A 26,469-nucleotide genomic window follows, 5' to 3' on the forward strand; every position below is an offset into this window, starting at 1 on the left:
GCGGTACTATATTCTCTCTCACAGGTTTAACATTATTACATTATATGACTTGCACAATTTATTATATTTATAATTCCATCTATAATCCTGCTGTATTCATTTTTGGACTATTTTGAATAATGCAACCATAAATGTTCTTGAATGTGTTTTCTAGAGAAGATACATGTGCATTTCTGTTGTGGGAAAGCTCTGAGTCACAAGACTGGATATATTCAACTTTAGTAGATATTGCTACTCAGTTTTCTAAGATGGTTTGTCTAATTAACATTAGCATGAGCAGTGTATGAGGGTTGCTTTTGCATATTCTCACCAACATTGATATTAATAGTTTTAATTTTTTTTAGCTATCCTGGTTGGTATGCTTTAAACTCCCTTTATTTTAATATTTATTTGCAGCAAATGAATTACTTTGGGTCATGCTTGTCAAAGGATCATGAATCAGTAGCTTTTGTTTTTGAGAAGTGAAAGCATGTCTCAGTCTTTTGATCCAGAGATACTGGGCACAAAAATATTTTTCTAACAGTAGCACTGTTCTATAGTTCTCAGGTTTATAATTTGCAGATAAATTAGGGGAAAAATTTATTTTTTATCCTCTAGCCCATCCACCAATACTTGGAAACTCAGAACAGGAAAAAGCCTGTCAGAATCGATGCCTTTGGGGACCATGGGCTGGAGGGGGAGTTCTTTAAAAAGTTGTTGACGTCTGAATAGAAATATTTATTATTTTCAGAGCTGGGGGCTGTGGCTCAGTGGCAGAGCACTTGCCTAACATGTGTGAGGCACTGGGTTGGATCCTTAACACTGAAAAAAAATAATCATTTTTTAAAAAGAAATATTCATTATTTTCAATGTGTTTGCAAAGTCTTCTGTATTTTATTGTATTCACTGAAATACTTCCAGAAATACTAAATACACACTCTATTTAGTTTTTAGTATTTTTAATTTGTTCATTTTAGATCACACTGAATTTAAATACATACTTTTACTTACAACAGGAGTCATACATTTTTTTTATTATATAGTCCTAGTGAATAAAGCAAAGTTTCTTTGTAAAAATGTCCATTTGTTTTGTGTTAATTTTATTTATTTATTTTTAAAAAATATTTATTTTTTAGTTCTAGGTGGACACAATATCTTTATTTTGTTTTTATGTGGTGCTGAGAATCGAACCCAGTGCCTCACACATGCTAGGCGAGCATCTTACCACTTCAACCACATCCCCAGCCCCTTGTATTATATTTTAAATTCACACTAACAAGAACTCATTATTAAATTAGATTGTGTGACTACATTACATTATATGAAAAGTCTAACTTATGGTTCTTCTAAAAAAGAAATATAGTTTTATTACTTTCACATACAGAACACTCTGACTAACTGAAATACTCAGAGAATGATGTATTCTGGTTAATTTATTTTCTGGGAACTCTTGGTTAGCTAGAAAGTATACACACACATTTGTAGCATGGAGGACATTAAATGAATAAAATTGACCAAAACCAGTTATTTTTGTGGTTTGTGATACTGCCTGTGATTTCAGCACTGAAAACATTCTGATTAATCTGAAGTTTTCACTTATTTGGGTTCTGGTTAAGCAAGACTTCCTTCATCTATAAACTCTACAATTATGACAGTTTTCTATTATTTTTTTTTCAGAATAGATTGGTAGAAAGCATAAGCATTCTATATAGAACAAAGTATGGAGAATATCATCCATAACTATTGTTGGGTGAATAGGTAACTGTAAATGAATGTTTGAGGATAGCTAGGAAGAGTGATTCTCTCATTAATATTAGCTCCCATTATTTTTACTATTCCCCATGTTTAGCCAACCATTTGGACACAAATATTTGCTATATTAAGGAACTTTTTGTATATTGTCCATAAAATAACAAATTATTAATTGGTAGAAATAAATTTTACTTTCTGGTTTTACATATTTTGACATAACAGTTAAAAATATCTAAATAATGAAAGAATATTGCAAAGAAGGGAAAAATATTTATCTTCTTATTCCAAGGAATTCCTTTTTTTTTCTTAAAGTAACACCTCATTGTGAGGGAAAATAGAGATTCACGTATTAACAAAGGTGATTCTAATTATAAGAATTTGTACCCTTGGACACAAATGTGGTTCTAAATCATTACTTTGGATGACAAATTACTGTCATTTTACATTCTGTTTTTATGAAGAAAAACAACTTCAGTGCTTTTTCTTCAAGAACTAAAAATACTCAAAAGATCTGAGAACCATACCTATGGGTGTGCATCTATAATAGGCATCTTAAACTTAACAAGTTCGAAACCCCAGAATCCACCTCAGCAAAAGGCAAAGGGCAACCCACTATTTTCAGCTCTTCAGGCCATATATCTAGGAGACATCATGAGTCCTGTTTCACCCATGAAATCCACTGGTAAATCCTTTCAATTCCTGGCAGTATCTGACCCTCTCTGCCATTTGCATGTCTATCCCTCACGTGCAGCATTAATTCCCATTTGTACCACCACACAGCCTCCCTCTGGCCTCCCTACTCCCACCTTTGTCCTCGTGCAGACCCCTCGCCACACAGCAATCAGAGCAATTTTATATAACATGTTGCAATTTGCAAGAAATTTCAGCAAGAAAAACTGCTGACATGATTGTGCTTAAAAAGTCAGATTAAATTTATATTTTTGTAATCATTTTAAAGAATGAAAAAAAAATTCACTTTTTCCATATGTAACATGAAGTATCACACTTTTTACTTCTAGTCCTCATTATACCAACTTAATTAACCAAAACCAACAGAATTAACTGAAAGTATTCTTGATTTTTATCTAAATTTTAAAATCTTATTTATTTAATTTAAATTTTAAATTTTAAAATAACATGGAAATTTAGGCACTGTTTATTATTAAATTCATAGTTCTTCACATATATTTTTAGCAAGAATGATTTTTTTTCTTGTTTTGATTTGTTCTACTTAGTTGTACATGACAGCAGAATGCAATTCAATTCTCTGGTTGTACATGATGTAGAGATGCATCATTTGTGTGATCATACATGTACCTAGGGTAATGTTGTCCATCTCATTCTACCATCTTTCCTATCCCCTTAGCCACTCCTTGCCCTCCCCTTTGCCGCATCAAAAGTTCCTCCACTTCCCCCATCCCATTATGGTTCACATATTAAAAACTTCAAATATCATGTTTGACACTTCAGCATAGGTGTGCTAGTAGTGAGAAAACATACTAACATCCAAAGCAAACATGTGCTTTCTTTAATCAAGGCTTCCCTCTTCCTGTGTTCTCTAGGTCTGTCCTCTAGGGTTAGAAAGTTCTCTGCTCCATTCACCACTCCCCTCCGCCACAGTTAGTCACTGTCTTCTTTTCCAGCCACTAACATGATTTTTGAATTCGTCACAACTTTTCCATTTTCACTTCATTTGCCCCTGTTTTGAGTTCCTATCACTTCTCTCCTAAACAACTGAAATGATTTTATGATTTGATTTCTGGCTTTCACCTCCATCTCTGCAACCTTCTCCCTTCTTGGCCATGCCATTTCCTGATGAAGACAGACCATGCCACTCCTTTGCTCATGCATCTTCATGGCTCTTCCCTGGTTACAGACATATCAGCCTCTGCATGGTGCTCACAACCTTTTAGGATTCCTGTTCTCTAAGCTTTCTCTTCCACTAGTTTCTACCCCCAAGCACATCCCCAAACTCTGAACACTAGTCACTGTAGATACTATTTGCCATTTTCCAAGCAGCCTGGTACTCGAGTCTGTCCCCTACTCAGAGGTCTCTTCTTTCTAGAGTACTGCTTCACCAGCTGGTTTCAGTCTTCAAACACTTGTGAGTGCTCAATGATGCATTAAGCAAAAGAAAACTTGTATGAATTCAACCCTTCCTTAATTACTTGTGCAAACTGACCAGAAATAACATCTCTGCTTAGGAAATATTGACATTTTAATATTTTTAGGAGCAATAGCAGTATCAACTGACTCAAGAGTTTTGTGAAACTGAAAAGATCCAGGCAGTGCAGGGGCAAGTACAAAGCAGTAAGAGGGGGTTCAGGGGATAGTGAATAGTCACCTGGATAATCCAGAATGTTTCTCTGTTTCTTCAGAATAAAATGACTTATATTTGTGAATTTCCAGTAAAGGTGAGATGCCCTAAGATCTTACATGAGGGGAATGAGAAATTTTAGTGTCTGCTAGAGTTACTGGTAATTTTACTGCTTCTTGGATAGGAAGAAAGGTAAGGTAATATATTTTCCTTTGGAACACTTAACTAGGTGTGTTTTGCTCAGCTAAGGCATGGTGTGAGACCATAGTTTAATATAGACACTTTGGCACTGATTAATTTTTTTCTGATTGGCTGATTAGAGTTCAGCTAACCATCTATGACAGTTTGGGGAAGTGTCCAGATTTGGGCCCAAGTTATTTCTTGATCCACAAATGGAAGATTACCTGTAAATTATCCAAGATGATTCGGAGGGACTGCACCTGTCGCCGAACAGCACCTGAAAATCTTTCATAGGTTGCAGCATCATATTCACTCATTTGGATCTCCTTTAGCCTGAAACCAGAGGGGCAAAAGAAGACAAGAGCTTACAGCATGTTCATGTGTTCTTTTACTCACCTATTGCTAAAATTGTATGAAATTCCTTGGAAACTCAGACTTCAAGGAGAAAAGGAAAGAAATAAGATCTCCAGCAATGCCTCAGTTCAATGTCCAGTGGTATGTTGGTGAATGAGTAAAAAAAATGCTGGCCAGAACCCACCACTCCTCCCCAAATACAAAAGGCCCCAATTTGTAGTACATATTTGCTGATTTCTATTGTACCACTACAATCTATTTCTATTGTACCACTACAATTAATAGAAACAGTATATATTTTTCAAATCTACCCACACAGTGAGAATACACACACACACACACACCAAAAATTGCAGAACCTATGATGGTTCTATTCCTACATTTTTGTGGAATCTTCATACTGCTTTACTGAACGACTGCACTAATTTGCAGTTACACCAACAATGTATGAGCAAACCTTTTGTCCCACATCTTTGCCAGCATTTATTGTTACTATTCGTAGTTGATCATTGTCATTCACCACAGTGACATGAAATCTTAGTGTGGTTTTGATAGGTATTTACCTGATTGCTAGAGATGTTGAATATTTCTTATTTATTTGTTGGTCATTTGTGTTTCTTCTTTTGAGAAAGATTTATTTAGTTCTTTTGTCCATTTACTGATTTTTTTTTGGTGTTAAGTTTTTGGAGTTCCTTATATATTCTGGATATTAATACCCTGTCAGAGAAGCATCTGGCAAAGATTTTCTTCCATTCTGTGGACTCTCTCTTTATGGTCTTAATCATTTTCTTTGCTGTGCAGAAGTTTTTAATTTGATGGCATCCAACTTATTAATTCTTGGTTTTATTTCTTGAGTTTTGAGAGTGCCTGCACCAATATAATGGAATGTTGACCTTAGGTATTCTTCTAGCAGTTACAAAATTTATAGTCTAATTCCTAAGTGATTGATCCCTTTTGATTTGACTTTTGGGCAGGGTGAGAGATAGGGATCTGGTTTCATTCTTCTACATATGGATATGCAGTTTTTCTAGCATCATTGTTTAAAAGGCTGTCTTTTCTCCAGCATATATTTTTTGGCACCTTTGTCAAGTGTCAGATGGCTGTATGTATGTGAGTTGGTCTCTGTGTTGAATATTTTATTCCACTGGTCTTCGTTTCTACTTTCATGTCAGTACTAGACTGTTTGTTTTTACTGTAGGTCTATAGTATAATTTGAGATCAGGTATTGTCATGTCTCATGTATCACATTTCTTCCTCAGAATTGCTCAATCTATTCTATGTCTCTTATTCTCACAAATGAATTTTAGGACAGTTTTTTCTAGTTCTGTTAAGAATGTCATTGGTATTTTGATGGGTAAGGCAATATTCATGTATATTGCTTTTGGTAGTTAGGGTCATTTAACAATATTAATTCTGCCTATCCAAGATCATGGAAGGTCTTCCATTTTCTAAGGTCTTTTTATATTTCTATCTTCATTGTTCTATAATTTTTATTATAGCTGTCTTTTACCTCCTTGGTTAGATTAATTCCCAGGAATCTTTTTAGGATATTGTGAATGGGATGGTTTTCTTGATTTCATTCTCAGAAGAGTCACTGTGGAAATACAGAAAAGCTATGGATTTATGAATGTTGCTCTTGTGTCATGCTACTTCGTTGAATTAATTTATCAGCTCTAGTCTTCTGGTGCAGTGTTTGGGGCCTTCTAAGTATAGACTCGTCATCAGCAAACAGAAAGTTTAACTTCTTCATTTCCTATTTATAAATCTTTATTTTCCTTCTCTTGCCTGATTGCTCTGGTTAGGATTTTAAGAACTATATTGAATAGAAGTTGTGAGGTTGAACATCCTTGTCTTGTTCCTGCTTTTACAGAAAATGCTTTCAGTTTTTCTCCATTCAGTACAGGCTTTGGGTTTGTCATCTACAGCCTTTGTAATGTTGAGGTAAGTTCTTTCTTTTCCTAGTTTCTCCATTCATGTTTTTAACACGAAAGGGTGTTGAACTTTATCCAAGGCCTTTTCTACGTCTATTGAGATGATTATGTGATTCTTGTTCTTAATTTTGATTGAGTGGCAAATTACATTTTATTGATTTGCATATGTTGAATCAACCTTGCATGCCTGGGATAATACACTTGATCCTGGTCTATTGTGATGTGATTTCTAATGTGGCTTGCTAATGTCAAGGATTTTTGTATCTATGTTCATTAGTGATATTGGTCTGTAGTTTTCTTTCCTTGATGTGTCTGTGTCTGGTTTTGGTATGAGGATTATACTGTGTTCATAGAATATATTTGGGAATGAAATAAATTGAGAATGGTATTCGTTCTTCTTTCAAGGTCTGGTAGAACATGGCTGAGAATACACCGGGTCCTGGGCTTTCCTCTGTTGGAAGGTTTTGTGCTGTTGCAATTTCACTACTTGATATTTGTCTGTTTAGGTTTTCTATGTCTTTCTGGTTCAACTTGGGCAGGTCATATTTGTCCAGAAATTCATTGGTATCTTATGGATTTTCCAGTTTATTGGAGTATAAAATTTCAAAATAATTTCTAATGATTGTGTGTGTTTTAGAAGTGTCTGTGATGATACCTCCCTTTAAATCTCTAATTATGTTTATGTGGGTCTTCTCTTTTTTTAGGTTGATTTTGCTAAGGGTTCATCAATCTTATTAAGCTTTCCATAGAACTCTTTATTGCATTGATCCTGTATATTTTTATTCTCTATTCATTAATTTGGACTCTGATATTATTTCCTGTCTTCTGATCATTTTGGAATTAATTGGCTCTTCCTTTTCTAAGGCCTTGAAGTGGAACATAAGTTTATTTGGGATATCTCTATTTTTTTAATGTAGTTACTCATTTTTTCTCTTAGAACTGCTTTCCTACTGTCCAAGAGATTTTGATGTCTTGTATCTCTTTTCTTATTTGTTTTCTAAAAATTTCTGGATTTCTTTTCTCATATATTCTATGATCATATTTTATTTAAATAGTGGTGTTCAATCACCATGTGCTTATGTAGTTCCTTTTTTTTGCTGTTGTTTCCTAGTTTTATTCCATTATGATCTGATAAGATGCTCATATATATATATATATATATATATATATATATACATATATATATATATATATATATATATATATATATATATACACATTTGTGACTTATATCATGACCTAGAAATATATAATATTTGTGAGTTATATCGTGACGTAGAATATGGTCAATAATGGAAAAGATTCCATGAGTTTCTGAGAAGACGGTAAATTCAGCTGTTTGGGGGTGAAATATTCTCTAGATGTCTATTAAGTACATTTGATTTATAGTATTAAAGTCAGAAAAATCCTTATTAACTTTATATTTGTATGATCTGTCTGCTGGTGATAGGGGTTGTTGCAAACAACTTTTATTTAGATCTTGTTTTTTGATCCAATCCATTAATCTGTGTCTTTTAACTGGGGAGTTGAGACCATACGCATTCAGGGTTATTATGGATATGTGTTTGTAGATTTCTGATATTTTGGCTTGTTTACTATATTTAATTCTGTCTTAATTTTCATTTAGTTGGTTGTTCTCCTCATGGTCATCATCTATTTAGGAGCTTTGGGGGTTATTTTTGGGTACATCTTTGTGCAGTTTATCTTTGAGTATTCTTTGTAGTGCTTCTTTGGTGATCATAAATTCTTTTAGCTTATCCCTGTCATGTAAAGCTTTTCTTTCGGCATCGATTTTGAAAGAGCTTTGCTAGATTTAGAAATCTTGATTGACAAAATTTTTCCTTAAGAGCTTTCTTTGAACATCTCACTCCAGGCCTCTTCTGTAGAATCTGAGTTCAGAAGCCCGAAGTGAGCCTTACTGGCTTGCTCCTAAATGAGACCTGATGGTTTTCTCTTGCAGCTTTTAATGCTTTTTCCTTCTTTTCTATGTTAGGTATTTTGATTATCATGTGTCTTACGTTCTATTTTGACCTTGTCTATTTGGGGCCCTATATGCCCCCTTTATGTGGATGCTCCCTCATTTCTGATAAAGGAATATTTTTCTTTTACTTATCTCATTGAAAATGTTCTTAATGCCGTCAGCCTGTATTTCCACGTTCTTTTCTATCCCAATGACACTCAGGTGTGCTCTTTTAATCCTGTCCCAGAGTTCTTGTGCATTCTAAATATGGTGTTTTATTTTCCCCCTTTATTACATGCTGAGTATTCAAGTTCCTTTACCCTGTCTTTTTTTTTCTTTGACCCATTAAGAATAAATTATTATTTTTGCCTGTAAAGAAATGCACCACAAAAATTATATTAAAATAACTTTTTATAAAGATACTATTTGATGAAGAGGATAAAACTTTCACTGAAGGATGGGATTAGGAATATTTAGCCAATACACATTAACTTTCACCATGTGATTTTGGAAATTCCAATTTGTTTATAATTCTACTTTGGAAATTCCAATTTGTTGATAGAATTTCTCTCTAGTTGGAGCAAGACTTCTTTACATATTTGGACTAGCGTTGTTTCCAACTTTTCTGGCCATACAAATTTTCTATTTCAAAGGCATACCTAATTTACAAAACGTGCAAGAAATAGCTCTTCGATGTACTACTTCAAACTGTAAATATGAACATTCTCATACAATGAAGCATAAAGTCAGGACTTTTTAAAATGGGCTGATAAAAAAATTTAAGAAATACTCTGATTTTTAAGTTCTAAATAGATGGTGCTGGTGCCGTGGAAGTGCTTTCACTGTTACTTGAGATGCAAATGCGTCTCGTGGCAAAAAAACTAAAGAAATACTCTATTGTAAGTTCTAAACAGCTAGTGCTGGTATCATGGAAGTGATTTCAGTGGTCCTTAGGATGCAAATGTGTCTCCTGGCTGTGGTGATGCTGGTCACATCAACCTATATGACTGATGAAATCATAGAGAACCATATCCGCAGAGTTGAAGGGGACTGGCAACGCCCCGGAATAAACCTTCTTCTCCCCCTTTTTACAAAAATCCTTCTAAAGATGATGCACTTTTGCTTTGGGTCCTTTTCCCATACTATGTAAAACAGTCACAACTAGTACTTTCTTTTCTTTTTAATAAATTGCTGGAGGTTTAAAAGATAAACCACATGTCCCTATCCTAAAAGAGCTTGAAAATCAAATAAAGAAAAAGTTGAAACTGAGAGAAAAATTTAAAAAAAGAAATAAAAAAGAAAAGCTGAGATCTATCTATCTATCTATCTATCTATCTATCTATCTATCTATCTACCAGGTATTTTGTCTTCCCTTTTTAATTTTTGTGATTTAAGATAAAAGACAAATCAAAAGTTTCCAGCCCAAGCTAGGTGAAGTCGGAGAGACAAAAAAGCAGACCATACAGCAAATACCTTTCTGAAACCTGCAGCTTCCAAAACCACTAAGAACACTTTCATTAAAATTAATTTAATTGTATGAAAATTTATATAAAATTATGTAATGTTAAATAATCTGATTTGTTAAACTTTATTTAAATTAAATTTATTTTATTAAATTAATTTAAATAAAATTTAATAAATTTTTAGATATAAATTATATTATAATTTATTATAAATTAATTTATTAAATTAATAAACAAAACTAATTAAATAATAAATTTAAATTAAATGTAATAAAACTGACAAATTAATTAATAAAATAAATTTACATTAAATGTAATAAAATTAATTTGTATTTAATTATAATATACTTTAAACTTTTACTTTATATTGAATTTTAAAATTAAATACTCCTATTGTTAAATACCCAGAGAAGCATGTAGATAAACAGTCCAGATTTTAATGATACATTCTTACAGATTTATAGTAGGTGTATTGCTGAGTTAATTTACTTTCCTTATATAAGGAAAATTGCCTTAATAAGTTTTTCTAAGATTGCCTTTTTATTTATTTATCATGTTGCTCATCAATATGCGCTGGGGATATGGTAACATTCAGAATAATGATCTTAAAACTTGATATAAGAGAGGAGAGCTAAAATATTGCTGCTAATGATTTAAAAAAGAAATTTCTCAAGGTTAGGCCTTTCCTAGAGAGTGAAAGAAAGTTGATATTTCTATTTTTAACCTTAGTTTAAAAGTCTATAAATCTCACAATTTTCATAGTTTATAGGGATGTCAGTCTCTTTGTATGGCCCAAAAGGTTAATGAAAATACAGTTTCCCTAAAATCACAAACTTGCTGATTTGCTTGTCTTAAGGAGGTGGTTACTGATTTAATTTTAGTTGTATTTGACAATTTCAGATAATCTTATTATCAATGGAAGCATTACTTCTGGAAAGAATGCAATATCAAGTGGCAGGTTTTCTTTGTTCTGAAATACAATGGATATAAGAAAGGAGGCCCCTACACATGAACCCAGGGGCATCATCTCACTTGAGGACAGACTTCTCTCCAATTCTTGGCTCAAACCAAGCTCCCAGTTCAAGAAGGGCCCTGCACTCCTGCAACTGGTACAACTCTAGGCAACTACATTTCCCAGAGACAGCATGACACCATCTAGTCTGTGTTCTCAGTCCTCCCTTCCCTTTTCTTTTCTTTCACCTCTCTCTTCCTATTCACATTCCATTGCCTTGTTTCTCAAAATCCTCGCTCTTAGGTAACTGTCATCCTTCTCCTCAGGCAGTTGGTTGATAAAGACTTAATTAAGCCAGTGGCATGCTGAAGCCAAATGGTACCAGCTTGTGAGAGATAACTGCTCAATATTCAGGAATTTTACAAGCAAACTTTCAACTTTTGGTAGCTAGTCATCAGCCTTGGAGGAAATGCTTATACCCAGGAAATTGGCATTGTTAACACTCCCTACTGGCCTGTGAGGAGCTGGCTTATCTGCACACCATTGGGTATTACACTGCCCAGGGGACTTGCAGTCTTAGTGGGTACTCCTGAAAACCTTAAAGATTCAAAACGAACTTCCATCTCTGAGATTTCTCTAACAGGGAATATTTTCTAACAGGGGTAAGTGATAAAAATAATAGGTAACATTGCCAAGGGTTACCACATAGGCACAACCCTAGATCATCTTGGTAAAAGTCGGCTCTACAGATATATATCACTAGGAGATATGGCAGGAAAAGGTCTGAAAGGCAATGCCTTTCTGGGTCAAGAAAGATTCCCAAAGATACATGTACACGTAACCATTATATAAAACAATTCTGTAACACTGACCTGCTGAGAGACAGTTTTCCGAGTTACTGACCAAAACAAAGAATGAAGCATGCTTTCCAAGAGGGGACCATGCTTCTTGCACCACCACAAAGGATGTGGAGGTAACTCAGTCTGTGCACTGAAAAACTAAATTTACTGAATGCCAATTAAATAATTTAATGATTTCTAAAACTGAAAATGGGTCTTAATATTCTACTGAGATCTTCAAAAGTCAAAACTTCTAGACTAGTGCCTAAAGAAAGGCCAAGCTTTGTTACCTAAGTTGCATTGAACTGCACTTATTCATAGCCCCAGAATATTTTCTTTAAAAGAGGGAATAGATCAATGGTGCTTAATATAAATTAGTCATCTTTTCCATGTATTTCTTTCCATGCTTCTCTAAGAATTGATTGTGTGCTAACTCTGTACCAGTCACTGTCATGGCTATACACAAGAACATTTAAGTTGTAGTCCCACATTGGTTTTCAGAAGATTCTGTGCATTTCAAAAATAGATGGTGAAGGAAGTACTACTGAAAGCCCTCATAGAGATTCTACCAGTAATATACAAAGAAATCACTTTCTGATTTGCTCACTATAATTAGAAAATGACATTTGAAAGTTATAACCTTTTACCTTTTTGGTCCCACAATAATAGTCATCAAAAGCCTTTGAACGTATATGATTTTATTTCTAAGGAAAAATGTGATGTAGCTTTATAGCATTCTTGAGAGGAACATAAATGTAACAAATTAAAAATATACTTTACAGGGAATATCATGAAATATAGCAAGAAAAATTTTGGTTTATAATTAACCCATGTTTCTGAAAATATAGAGTCACATTTTAATAAAAAATGGATTTTAAATAATGGGTTCTAGGAACTGCAGTTGTAGCAAAACTTTGATGTATTTTTATACTTGTTTGCTATTGGAAAAACACATGTTTCTGTCAAAGCACATCAAATTCATGAACACATTTTATATGCAGAGCTCAATAAATATCGTCTTGTACTCATTTTAAAATATGATCAATAATGGAAAAGATTCCATGAGCTTCTGGAAAAAGGTAAATTCATTTCAGCTGTTTGGGGGGGAAATAGTGTGTAGATGTCTATTAGGTACATTTGATTTATAGTATTAAAGTCAGAAAAATCCTTATTAATTTTATACTTGGATGACCTGTCTGCTGGTGATAGGGGTTCTTGCAAACAACATTTAGTTGAATTTTGTTTTTTGATCCAATCCATTAATCTGTGTCTTTTAACTGAGGAGTTGAGGCCAGATGCATTCAGGGTTATTATGAATATGCGTTTGTAATTTTCTGATATTTTGGTTTCTTTACTACATTTAATTCTGTCTTAATTTTCATTTAGTTGGTTGCTCTTCTCATGGTCATCATCTATTTAGGAGCTTTGGGAGTTATTTTTTGGGTATATCTTTGTGCAGTTTATCTTTGAGTATTTTTTGTAGTGCTTCTTTGGTGATCATAAATTCTTTTAGCTTATCCATGTCATGTAAAGCAATTCTTTCTACATTGATTTTGAAAGAGCTTTGCTGGATTTAGAAATCTTGACTGACAACATTTTTCTTTAAGAGCTTTCTTTGAATATCTCATTCTGGGCCTTGTTGTTCTTTAGGATCTGAGTTCAGAAGCCAGAAGTTAGCCTTTGTGGCTTGCTCCTAAATGAGACCTGACGGTTTTTCTCTTGCAGCTTTTAGTGCTCTTGCCTTCTTTTCTATGTTAGGTATTTTAATTATTGTGTGTAAAAAAACAAAAAGTTGAAACTGAGAGAAAATTTTTAAAAAAGAAATAAAAAGGAAGAAAAGATGATATATATTTATAGCTACCAGGTATTTTGTCTTCTCTTTTTGATTTTTGTTAATTAAGAAAAAAGATAAATCAAAAGTTACCAGCCCAAACTAGGTGAAGTCGGAGAAGAGAAAAAAGCAGATCATACAACAAATACCTTTCTGACACCTGGAGCTTCCAAAACCACTAAGAACACTTTCATTAAAATTAATTGTATGAAAATTTATATTAAATTATGTAATGAATATTAATTAATCAGATTTATATTAAATTTTATTTAAATTCATTTCTTTACATTTTATTAAATTAATTTAAATAAAATTTAATAAATTTTAAATATAAATTATGTTATAATTTAATATAAATTTTTATTAAATTAAAAAGCAATACAAATAAAATTTTAAGTGCTACATCAAAAAATCAAGTTAAATTAAATGTAATAAAACTATCATAAAATTAATTATTAAAATAAATTTAAATTAAAGGTAATAATATTAATTTATATTTAATTATAATATAATTTATATTTAAACATTTGTTTCATACTAAATTAATTTTAATAAAAATGTTCTTAATGGTTCTAGAAACTACGGGTGTCAGAGAAGCAACTGCCACATAATCTGCTTTCTCTCCTCTCTGACTTTCACCCAGCTCAAGCTGGAAACTCTTGATTCATCTTTTATCTTAATTTACAAAAATAAAAAAAGATTAATTTTAAATACTCTTTTTGATAACCCAGAGAAGCGTTTAGATAAACAGTCCAGATTTTAATGATACATTCTTACAAATTAACTTTTCCATTGGAAATGATTGATGTATTAAGACTTTTGGTTTGACTCACACTTAACGTGTAGAAACCATTTTCCTTATGGACATATTTAACACCTAGAAAATTGAATTTAACCTGAAGTGACTTTGTAGCCAATTGAAATAGTTAAATGGATAAGTTTTGATTAAAGAATTTTAAAGAGAATCTTAGAATTGAACCACTAAATTTCATATTTGGGTTCTCCAAGTGTAATTTTGTTTTAGTAGTTGGACAGTGTTGAACAAAAAGTCCTGATAAAGAACTATTAAGCCTAGTTTGCTCATCTGGTCTCAAGAGTATGTTGGGGACACTTTTGGATCTTCCCACTCAAAATGGCTATATTTAACACCTAGAAAATTGAATTTAACCTGAAGTGACTTTGTAGCCAATTGAAATAGTTAAATGGATACTAACAAATAATCCTTGTTCTCTTTCCATACTGAAGGTCTGGAGTTGCTGCTGGAGGTCAAGGACATCCTAGGTGTATGAAACTGGAGCCATTCTAGCACAAAGAGCTCGTCTTTCCACGTCTTTCTGCTGGATAATTTGAGTGAGTTTCTCAACCTCATCTTTAGACAGCTGATCGATCTGTTTGGTTAAAGATACATTCTTTGAATTACAAAGTTGAATCTCAAGTATTCGTTCTTTGATTCTTTTCACAAATTTTTCCATTTTGGCTTTACATATGGCATGGTTTTCACTCCCATTTTCTATATTAAGGCTTTTCACTTTTGTTTCTGGAAAACTATCAGCATTCTCTGTTTGAATGTCATGTCTCTCTTCATGCCCCTGGGCTTTTATTTGTTCCATGGTTTTCTGCAAATTCTTAATTTCCTTGTCTTTTTTAAAAATCAGTTGGGTATGTGCAGCCTTCATCTGCTCATACTGGTATTTAAATTTATCCATTTCCTCCTTCTACTCCTGTAGAGACTGAAGTAGTTGCATTTGACTCTGGTTTTGATCTTCAATGACCTTTTGATGATGTGTAACTTCCTCTTCCAGATGATTCTTGATGACATTCAGTTGAGATACCTCAGATTCTAGTTCTGTGATACTATCGAGGGTTTGAGGCTCAGCCACAGCTCCAACTCGATTCCGCTGTTCCCTAAGTCTTTCCAATTCTTCTTGCAGATGTTTGTTTTCTTCTTTCGTGGAGCTAAGACTTCTGTCTTTTGCCTCTATGGTCTGCCTTAAAGTTTCATTTTGTTTTAAGGCCTGAGAACACTTATCTAAATCCTTTTGCAGTTCTGAACTTTCTTGTTTGAGTTGGCCAATAAAAACTTCTTTCTCATTTATAAGTTGCATCAATTGCTTCTGTTCTTCTAAACAAGATGTCAATATTTCCTTAGTTTCTTTTTGATCAGTAACCATTTGCTCAATATTCTTCTTGAGTCCTGTTATTTCAAAGTCTTTCTCTTGACTGAGTTGCACTACACGCTCCTGTTCCAGCTGTAAGACAGAGGTATTCCAATTACATACATTTGAGAGTTCCTGAATAGTCTGCCTGTAATTGTTTGCCTCTTCCAACAGTCTCTTTTTGGCCTGACACAGTTCTACTTGTATCTGTTCTTTCTCTCTTTTCAGCGTCTCCATAATAGTGTCTTTTTCTAGAGAAATTTGGTTGTTACCAGCAATAGATTCTTCCAACTGATGCCTTACATCTTCACATGCTGAAATCAACTTGTCATTTTCCGTTTTCAGATCAAAAGCAACTTTCTTTAAATTTTCATTGAGCTGTTCTACTTCTGCAAGATTTTGCTTCAAGTTTGTAATTTCGACTTCCCCTTCTTTAAGCAAGTCATCCTTAAAATGAGAGTCTTCATTAATAGCATGTCTTAACTCGTTCCGAACTCTACATAGTTCCTCTTCCTTTTGGCTAATGTATTCCTTAAGTTCCAGGTTTTCCTGCTGGATGTTTAAACTACTTTTTTGTGACTGACTTAGCTGATTTACTAAATCTTCGACTTTATCTTCAAGCTTCTGCTTGGTTAAATGCAAATCACGGAGGCTCAGTGCACTCTCAGTTAACTTTTCTTTCTCTACATGCAACTCTTTAGTTATGTCCATTTTATCCTCCTCAAATTGATGAACTCTCTCTTTTTTGTCATCTAGATCTTGTTTCAATTTCGTGATTAGACCATCTCCTTCATTTTGCTGTTTTGATAGCTCATCTATTATCCAATTCATGTGCTTTGTGGCTTCCCGGTGTTCATTGTACAGATATTCTAACTGAGCTATCAGCATTTCCTTTTCGTTAATACTCTCATACAGCTCTTGCTCCTTAGCCTCCAAGTTCAGTGTTAAGTCTTGTATTTGTGCATTCAAATACATGTCTGTTGAAGCCATACTTTTAATGACTTCATATTCCCAGCTCAGTTTGCAAAGTGATATCTGAAGTTCTTTCTTTTCTTGACTCAATAATGACTTCTCTTTTTCTAAAACTTGCACATGTATTTGAAGTTTCTGATTGTCTTCAGCAAGGCTGGTATCCTGTCTTAAACTACTCAGTCTCATTCTTTCATTTTCAGCATCAGACAGGGCTTGTTGGAGTCTGAACACTTCTCCCACTGATGAACTCTGTGGAGAAATTGTTCCCTTTTCTGCAGCAGGATCACTCTGCTCCATCACAGAGGGCTGCAATTTACTACATTCCACTTTCAAGGTTTCACACTCTTCAATTATTTGTCTCTTTTCCACACTGAGCTGCTCCTTTTCTCTCTTCAGGACATCTCTGTCGTGTTCTGCAGAAGATAATTTTTTATTTATGACTTTGATTGTATCCTCAAGTTCTTTGATTCTTCTTGTGGACTCTAGTTTTTCAGTTTGTAGAACCTGAATAGTGTTTTGCATCTCCCAGACTTGAGACTCATCAGTGACTGTAACTCCTGAGTCACCTTGGTGTAACAGCTTTTCAAGTTCTGCGATCCGTCCTTCATAGTCATTTGATTCCTGTTGATGCTGGTGATTTAACTCTGCCAGTTTCTGTTGATGTGCATTCTGCAAAATGGACATTTCATGTTGGTGATGATCCATGTCCTGACTTCGGTTTTGTTCCAGTACCTTAATTGTATGGTGTAGTTTGCTGATTTCACTTTGATCTGACTCATTTGTTCCTTGTGCCTGCGTGTTACGCCTCCAATGGCCAACTTCACATTCAAGTCTTGAAACTTCATTTTTCAATCTGTTTATTTCCTGTTGTGATGAAATTATGTAACTAAAGTCCTTGGCATCGTCATGGAAAGGTGACAAATACTGGCTGAGTCCATAACCGAATGAATGAGGTGCGCTGGTTGCTGGTACACCACTGGCTTCTGAAGGTACTGATTGAGCAGCTGACTGCAGGCTCAACATCTGCTCCTGTAGTGCCATCTGGCTTGCTTGAAGATGGCTGATGTCTACCTGTTTCTGTTGCAGCTGGTTTTGGTAACTTGTAGATTGAAGGTTTATTTGAATCTGTGATGCTTCATCTTTTTTTTCCAGATCAGTACAATACTTTTTAAGTCTTGTATTCTCTGATCTCAACCTTGATTCTGTGGCTTCAATTTTCTTTCTTCAACAACGAAGTGAACTGTCTTCCACAGCTTTGGAGACCTCCACAGGCATATCTATGATGCAGCTGGAGACTTGGCCAGTGGGGGAAGCCAAGCTGCCTCCCACCTGACCCAAGAACTGGCCCAAGCTGAAGGCTAGACCTCTAAACCACGAAAACATTGCTAGAGCTTCAGAGAGCCCTCAGCTGTGCTCCAAAAACCGCTCTATGACCATCCACCTTCCAGCTGAATGTCCTGGAGCGTTGCAGGGGTCAATTATGACCAAAGCATTCAGAATTCCGGGGAGTGCAGGGTTCCTGCCCCCTTGGCACTCTGCCTTAAAGGTAGAGGCCTGGCCTGGACTTTGACTAGAAACTTGCCACCAGGGTCTCAGTCCCCCCCGCGGGGCCTCTGCTCCCTCCCTGGACTTTCAGCCCTCTGATTGGGTGACTTCTCCCTCAGAGTTAGTGACTCCCCCAGCTCCAGCTGGTCCTGCCACCTCCATGCTGGCAGCCAGAACATCCCCATCGGAGACACTTTACCCTTTCTTGGAGGCCTGAAGTTGAAGTTCTGTCCTCAAGGACTCAAGTTTTCTATGAAATCTAATCTGTTGGTGATGTTTTTTTTTGTTTTTTAATATATGACTGCGGAATGCATTACAATTCTTATTACACACATAGAGCACAATTTTCCACATCTCTGGTTTTATACAAAGTTTTTGCACATACATGTACTTTGTATAATAATGATCATCACATTCCACCATCATTTATAATCCCACGCCCCCTCCCTTCTTTTCCCACCCTCTCTGGCCAATCTAGAGTTCCTTTATTCCTCCCATGCTCCCTCTCCCTATCCCATTATGAATCAGCCTCCTTATATCAAAGGAAACATTTGGCATTTGGTTTTTTTGGATTGGCTAACTTCACTTAGCATTATCTTCTCTAACTCCATCCATTTACCTTCAAATGCCATGATTTATTCTCCTTTATTGCTGAGTAATATTCCATTGTGTATATATGTCACATTTTTTTTTAAATCCATTCATCCATTTAAGGGCATCTAGGTTGGTTCCACAGTTGAGCTATTGTGATGTGTGATTTGTGTCTTTCATTTTCATGAGTTCTGACTGGTTTCTTTTCAATATTTCTATTTCTTTACTGAAGTGGTCTTTGATCTCCAATATTAGCTTTCTTCATTCATTGGTTAGATCTTCTTTTAGTTTAACATTTTTAATAATCATTTTTATAACCTTTGAAATTTCATCTACTTCCATATCTGTGGGATCCTTTGTTGGGAGATTCTGAATTTTGGAGGAGATTTCTTGGCCTATTTCCTCATGTTTTCGGAGGTCTTGGTTGGACTTGTGCATCAGTTTAGATAGATTCTCCTTCCTCTTTTAAGTCCTCTTGTGGATAGTTATCTTTTTTGCTTTATGAGTAGATATCCAATGTGCAACCTGAGATGCCCCTCTGATTGTTCCTCCTTGAGACCTGTTTTTTTTTGTTTTTGGTTTTTGTTTTTTGGTTTGAGAGTTTTGTTTCCCCAATTCTCTGCCCTTGAAGTAATGTGAAGGCTCAGGTGGGGCTAGATCATCATGTGTGGAGTGAGATTTGCTGTTACTTACTTGGCAGAGTTGTGAGTATTGCTCCACAGTGAGATCTCGACTCTATGATCTTGAAATGTCCCGATCACTTTCCAGTCCCTCTTACAGGAAGTGGGAGCCAGGAATAGCACTACTGTTAACAACAGTTGTACAGTGTCTGCTGTCCACTTTGACATCTATAGCAATAATTGCCACCTATATAGGAATGTTGAGGTGAGCATCAGTGCCATCAATACCAAAAATAAAAAATCATGAACTCAATCATGAATTAAACAGCAGGTGTCTACTACGTCGTGTATTCTATCAATATCACAGCAACATGAATGGGAAAGAATTACATTAACTATCTAATTCTATTAGATAGTAGAATTAAAGTTTCTTAAGTAAAGAGAAAATAGGGTAAGAAGGCAAGAAAAGGTTTGAAATATGTTAAAAAGTAAACAAAAGAGAGTCAGGAGATACGTAGCTGAGGTTGACTATAAAGCAGGAAGAACAAAAAATAACTATATGTAATTAAAAGAAAAAAGAGGAGAGGGAGCATGAAAATTTGGTATTGGGGTGGGGAGAAACTAAAGAAATGGTACTAAGGACAAAAACCAGTATACAAACAAATAAGCAAATGTAAGATCAAAACAGTTAAAGCCTATATATAATTATATCCTACCTAAGTCAAAACAAGGCTAAATCATAAACAGGTGCAAAAGAAAGCAATTATATGAAGTAAAATTACATAAATATATATTTTCAAACCTATTCACGCAGTGAGAATACCCACACACACACACATACACCAAAACTTGCAGAAAATGGGAAAAAAAATACAATAAAAATTTAAAATTTTTAACCATGTAAAAATTAGGGGAAAAAAAGAAGAGAAAAAAATTAGGGAGAATACATAGAAAAAAGGGAAAAACGGAGATGAGTAAAAACAGAAAAAAAAAACTTAATGGGAAATAAAATGCTTGTTTCCTCTGAGGTGGTCAAACTCTTGAAAGAGATGGGTTTGCATTCTTTATATCTATTGTTGGCTCTGTAACCCTTGGGTGAAGAGCTGGGGGTTGTTAGGACCCACATCTTTGTGTCCTAACCAGCTGCAGTCCTTGTGGCTAGGGGGATCTCTTAGCTTCCAGTCTCTCAGTAGAGGGTGGGATCCACCAGGGAGGCTAACAAATGGTGTATTCCTGTAGTGGGGGTGGTGGAGAGTTCAAAACTGGAAGTTGCAGTAGTTGGGGTTTAGTCTTGGCTGAACTTTGGAACTCTGGTAGGTATTTGAGATTTGCTGGAGGCCCCCTATTGTTGAGGTGATTCTGATCTCTGCTGGATGTATGGATCTTGAGGTTTTCATTAAAATCCACTTTCAGGGTATAGGGACTAAAGTTTCCAATCCACCACTGTTAATATGAATTACCAGGTACCCAGCCTGGGATGCAGAAGTTCCTGTGTGGCCCTTATTAGCATCTTCCCAGAACCTCTGGGGGGGTGGCAACAACAATGGGAGTCTTTGTCCTTGAAATTAGGAGGCTGTTTGCTCCAGGCACAATTTTCTGTGCACCTATTTTAGTTACTGTGGTTGAGTCACACTCTGGGATTCATCAGAGATGACTGCTGGCAACTTCCTTTATAAGTTCCTGATCTACTGTCTGCTGGCTGCCACACAGTGCTTATACATAAGTCCTGTACAGGGGTTATCCCTAATTCCTGCTGAACTCAACCATGTGCCAAGTGATTTGGGGTTGGATTTCACTGAATTACTTTTCCATTAACTGGGTCCATTAATATGAGCCACCCTCTCTATTCCACACGTTCCCCAAATTCAATTCAATTTTTTTAAAAAAATAAACCATGCTGTCCTCTCTTTGCCTGCGTTCCCCCCTTACCCCCAGCGGTCGCCACCAGCCAAGCTGGCCCCCCTCTAACATAAAATTTTTCATATGATTTTTGAAGTTTCTCCCTTCCCATGTCTCTGGTTTCTTTTATGCTCCAGTATAAAGTTTCAGTGAGTTGTGTGCTCTCTTCTCATTTCATTCCTTCCTCAGACACAGCATTTACTATCCCAGCTATCACTGCCTGCCCTCTGTCTCCCCAACTAGGGTCTGTAGCTTTTTCATCTTTTTGGGTACAGTGCTTAGAACAGTACCTAACAGGTAACAGATGCTCAAAATAGATTCAAATAGATGACTGAAGTGAAACAAGATTCAGGATTATTTAAGAGAAGGCTTCTTAAATTAATCTTAAGTAGAGGGGTCTTTCTCTGAGAACCTCTTGGGTTTTACAGTGTTGAAGCCATAACACACTAATTTAATCACACATTTACGTGCATAAATATTTAGGTGCTAATATTGGCCAGGGAATAATGAACACACCTCAAAAGCCTAATCATAACACAATCATCTAAAGTACTATTTGTGTATGTGTGTGCGTGTGTGTGTGTGTGTGTGTGTGTATGTGTGCAATGTTGGAAGAAAGGATCACAAGTATTTAGCTGAAATTCTTATGTAAAGTATATTTATCATGTGGGTTGGAAGAGAAACCTCAAATGCTGAGGAAGAATAAGTGTTTTCTATTCTCTGACAGGCACTGGGAAGAATCAAAATTAGAGTGCTGGGGGCTTATTAGAGCCTGACAATGCTGGGCCAAGACTACCAGGGGGCAGATCGATCATTCCTGCCTTACCACCCAGCTCTGTTGGTCAACACCAAAATGTTTCAAGTTCCAGTTCAAAGGCCACATCTAGGAAGTCTTGCTTAATCTCTTAAGTAAAACAGTCCATTCCTTTTCCACATACTTTTACAGACGTCCATCATGGAATCTTATGCTTCATTGCTTTAGGAGTTAGGTCTATTTCCCTCTCTCACAGCATTTCTCAAACTTTTTTCTTCCAAAGTAGAAAATATGCTTCACATTTAGATCCAGTACAAACAAATGCATAAATATTTATGTATACAATTGGAGAAAAGATTTAATTAAAAATACTTATGTGTAATGCACTTTGATGCTTTCTATTCTATTTCTCTGGAAGAAAGACCACATTTTCTTTTAATATCCAATATCTAGCAAAACACCTGGCAAACAATGGTACTGAATAAAAGCTATTAGATAACAATTTGAAAACACTATCAATGAGTAACTATAGACAAAATCATTATAACATCTGAATGGTTGTTTCTCATTCAGAGAAGGAATGTGTATCTAGGACTTGACCTCATAACAATACCTCTTATGTTTAGCTTTGGCAATCTCTGAAACTTCTTTATAAATTTTCATTTTTTAAGTTACATCTCAAGTATCAAGCCTGACAGAAGCTGGGCACAGTGAACCCTGTAGGATATGCGGCCTATTCACTTCATGTGTTGGAAGTCTGTATGTTCTCTCTCAAAGGAAGGAGACTAGTGTTGACTAGAAAAAAAAATGTAGGCATAGCTTGTCCTTGTTGGGGAGGCAATTAGGTGGGAGAGGGAACGGGGGAAGTAACGCACACACACACCCACACACACTTAATACATACATAAATAGAGAGATATAAATACATATTAGGGAAGGAGTCAGGCAGTTCTAAGTCATCCGGGGCAGAGTAGTCTGTAGCCAGATCAGCTACAAGTATAGCAGTACCTTTGGTATGATCACATAGCACCTAAAAGCACATCACATGCTGTCTAATTATGAGGAAATATGGAAAACATATTCCAGATTGTGTCATCTTTCAGAACCTACAAGATTCAAAACACGTAACAAATTCTGAAAGACTGAGGAAAGGAATGAAGAAAGAAAATAGGAAATTTTAGCTCCTGGTTTAGATAAGCTTCTTATTCGTAATATTCTCAAGCCAACAAAATGCTAAAAATATATCATTCTGCTTCTTTACCTCTGATCAAAACTGCAGGGTACAGCTGCTTAACATCCTAGTAATCTCTGTGGATCAACTGCCACAGTACATTTTTAAAGGGTGTATTTATGGGTATGTAAGAGTCTGGGTATTTTGGTTCTCATTTTATTTTTTCTTACAGGTTACAGTTAAATACTATGATTTTAAATCAATTATGAGGGAAACATACATTAGCTGTATGTATGTATGTACATACATACATATATACATAATATATGTATGTACTAATCAGCCCCATATAGTAGTACATACAGCTAATGTATGTACATACACACATATGTACATTACTGTATGTACTACTATATGGGGCTGATTAGTTTTGCAAATGGTAGCTGATGCAATTTCCACAGCTGACACCCATCCTAAATGTTTTTCTACGTGTGTACATGTTCCTCACTCTCTATTTCATTCACTTTTTGTTGATGTAATGTTTCTGTTGCATTTTATGCATGTCTCATGCTTGTTTCCCTGTGTTGTTTTGCCTGAATCAATCAATTCTTGATATATAGGAACCAGTGTCTGGGTTAAAACCAGACTCAAATGAATGCTAACTAAATGCTATGCTAATGATATGAGGAACCCATCAGTACTATCAGGCTATTCAAGGCAATGAGTGGACCTTCTGTTGGATGATGAGGACTGTCTAGTGTTGGCAAGTCTCCAAATCAAGTACTAAAGGGTGATAGCTTTACAATTGACCCTCCATATCTATGGGTTTTATATCACTGATGAAACAATCTTGGATCCAAAATATTTGGGAAAAAAAACCTATGTTTCTAGTGAACTTTTACAGACATTTTTCTCATCATTATTCCTAAGCAATAAAGTATATAAACTATTTACATAGTATTTACATTTACTAGGTATTATAAATACTTTGGAGATGATTTAAAATACATGGGAGGCAAACAGCACCCACTCATTTTTAAAACACAGAGAAACTAGGCATTAGAAGAAACTTACCTCAACATTGAAAATACTATGTATAACAAAACCCAAGGGCAACACTACTCTGGATGGAGAAAAACTGAAATAATTTCTTCTAAAAACAGAAACAAGCAAGGATACCCAGTTTTACTATTCCTACTCATCATGGTTCTTGAAACCCCAGCCAAAGCAATTAGGCAAGAAGACGAAATTAAAGGGATCCAAATAGGAAAAGAAAAGCTCAAATTATCTCTGTTTATTGATGACAGATTGTATATTTAGAAGACCCTAAACACTCCATCAGAAGACTGTGAAAGTTCATAAATGAATTCTGCAAAGTAGCAGGATACACGATTAACATTCAAATCACACGATTAATACTGAAATCAACAGCATTCCTATACTTCAATGATAAATCTGCTAAAAAGAAATTAGGAAAACTATCCTATTCACAATAGCCTCAAAAGACAAAAGTCAAAACAAACAAACAAACAAACAAAAAACTTGGGAATCAATCTAAAAAAAGAAGTGAAAGACCTCTACAATGAAAACTACCTAACACTAAAGAAAGAAATTGAAGAAGACCTTAGAAAGACCTCACATGTTCTTAGATAGGCAGAATTAATATTGTCAAAATGGCCATAATACCAAAAGTGCTAGACAGATTCAATACAATTCCAATCAAAATTCCATAACATTCTTAGAAATAGAAAAAGCATTTATGAAATTCATTTGGAAAAATAAGAGACCCAGAATAGCTAAAGCAATACTCAGTGAGAAAAGTGAAGCAGGAGGCATCACAATACCAGACCTCAAATTATGCTATAATGCTATAGTAACAAAAACAGCATGGAACTGGCATAAAAATAGGCATGATGACCAATAGAATAGAAGACACAGAGACCCATAATGCCTATCAACAGATAAATGGATCAAGAAAATGTGATATATATAAAAAAATGGACTTTTACTCAGCCATAAAGAAGATTAACTTTATTGCATTTGCCAGAAAATGGATGGAATTGGAGACTATCATGCTATGTAAATTAAGCCAGTTATAAAAAGTTGAAGGTAAAACAATTTCTCTGATATGTGGAAGCTATTCCAAAATAAGGGGGCAGGTTAAAAAAAATAGAAGGAAGATCAGTGGAGTAGACAAAGGGGAATGAAGGGAAGGGAGTATGGATGAGACAGGGAAAGACAGTGGAATGAATCTGACCTAAGTTTCCTATGTATATATATGAATATTCCACAGTGATTCTCACCATCATATACATCCACAAGACACTAATGTTAAATAACATAACAACACTATAAGTAAATAGAAAGAGCAGTAGAGTAAAGGGAAGGAGTAGTGGGGGAGGGACAAGAGAGAGAAAAGGGAAATAACAGGGACTGAATTAGAACTAATTACATTCCATTACATCAAAATCAATCCTATTGTTATATATAACTAAGAAGAACCAATAAATAAAAAAGTTCATGGCAGGATATATGTGTATTATGTACAAATATTAGGCTATTTTATATGAATGTCTTCTTATGGATACCAAGGGATGAATGATAAAGACACCATTACTTTTATGCACATGAATATTATTTATTCCACAAACGTGTATGAATATCTGCCATCTACCAGGTTCTGTTCTTAAGAAATTCATAATCAGTAGAGAGATGATTAACTACTCACACAAATAACTAAATGAGAAAGATTGATAATGGCTAAGAAGAAATGGCACAGGGTGCTATAAAAGCATAAATGGCAGGATTTGACCTCATTCTCCATGTGCCCAGAGTGGTAGAAAAGAGCTGTAAAACTAATTATTTGATGATAGTAAAGATTATTACCTTGTAAGTACATGATAATAGTGTGTTGTGTTTGTGGTTTTGTGTTCCTATATTGTAGAAAACACTCAGAAATAATTATGATGAAATGACAAAATATTTTGGATTCACTTCAAGATACTCCAGGGGTGGAAACTAAAATTGTCATTATTATTATTATTTTGGTACTGGGGACAAAACCCAAGGGCACTTAACCACTGAGGCACATCCCCAGCCCTTTTTAATATTTTATTTAGAGACAGGGTCTCACTGAGTTGCTTAGGGCATTACTAAATTGCTGAGGCTTGTTATTGTGACCCTCATACCTCAGCCTCTCGAGC

At 35.0% G+C, this 26,469-nt stretch overlaps 1 protein-coding gene and 1 pseudogene across 1 annotated transcript in view; both read right to left on the minus strand.

The window, feature by feature from the left end:
- The window catches only part of Vwa8 (von Willebrand factor A domain containing 8), a 394,300-nt gene that overhangs the window by 22,322 nt on the left and 345,509 nt on the right, over nucleotides 1-26,469 (minus strand). The window contains exon 40 of the mRNA XM_071611473.1: nucleotides 4,453-4,561. Coding sequence (XP_071467574.1) covers nucleotides 4,453-4,561 — 109 coding nt within the window. The remainder of the gene's footprint in view (nucleotides 1-4,452; nucleotides 4,562-26,469) is intronic.
- Nucleotides 14,722-18,069, minus strand: LOC114078941 (thyroid receptor-interacting protein 11 pseudogene; annotated as a pseudogene).

This window comes from Marmota flaviventris, chromosome 4 (assembly GCF_047511675.1).
Source record: "Marmota flaviventris isolate mMarFla1 chromosome 4, mMarFla1.hap1, whole genome shotgun sequence".
NCBI lineage: Eukaryota > Metazoa > Chordata > Mammalia > Rodentia > Sciuridae > Marmota > Marmota flaviventris.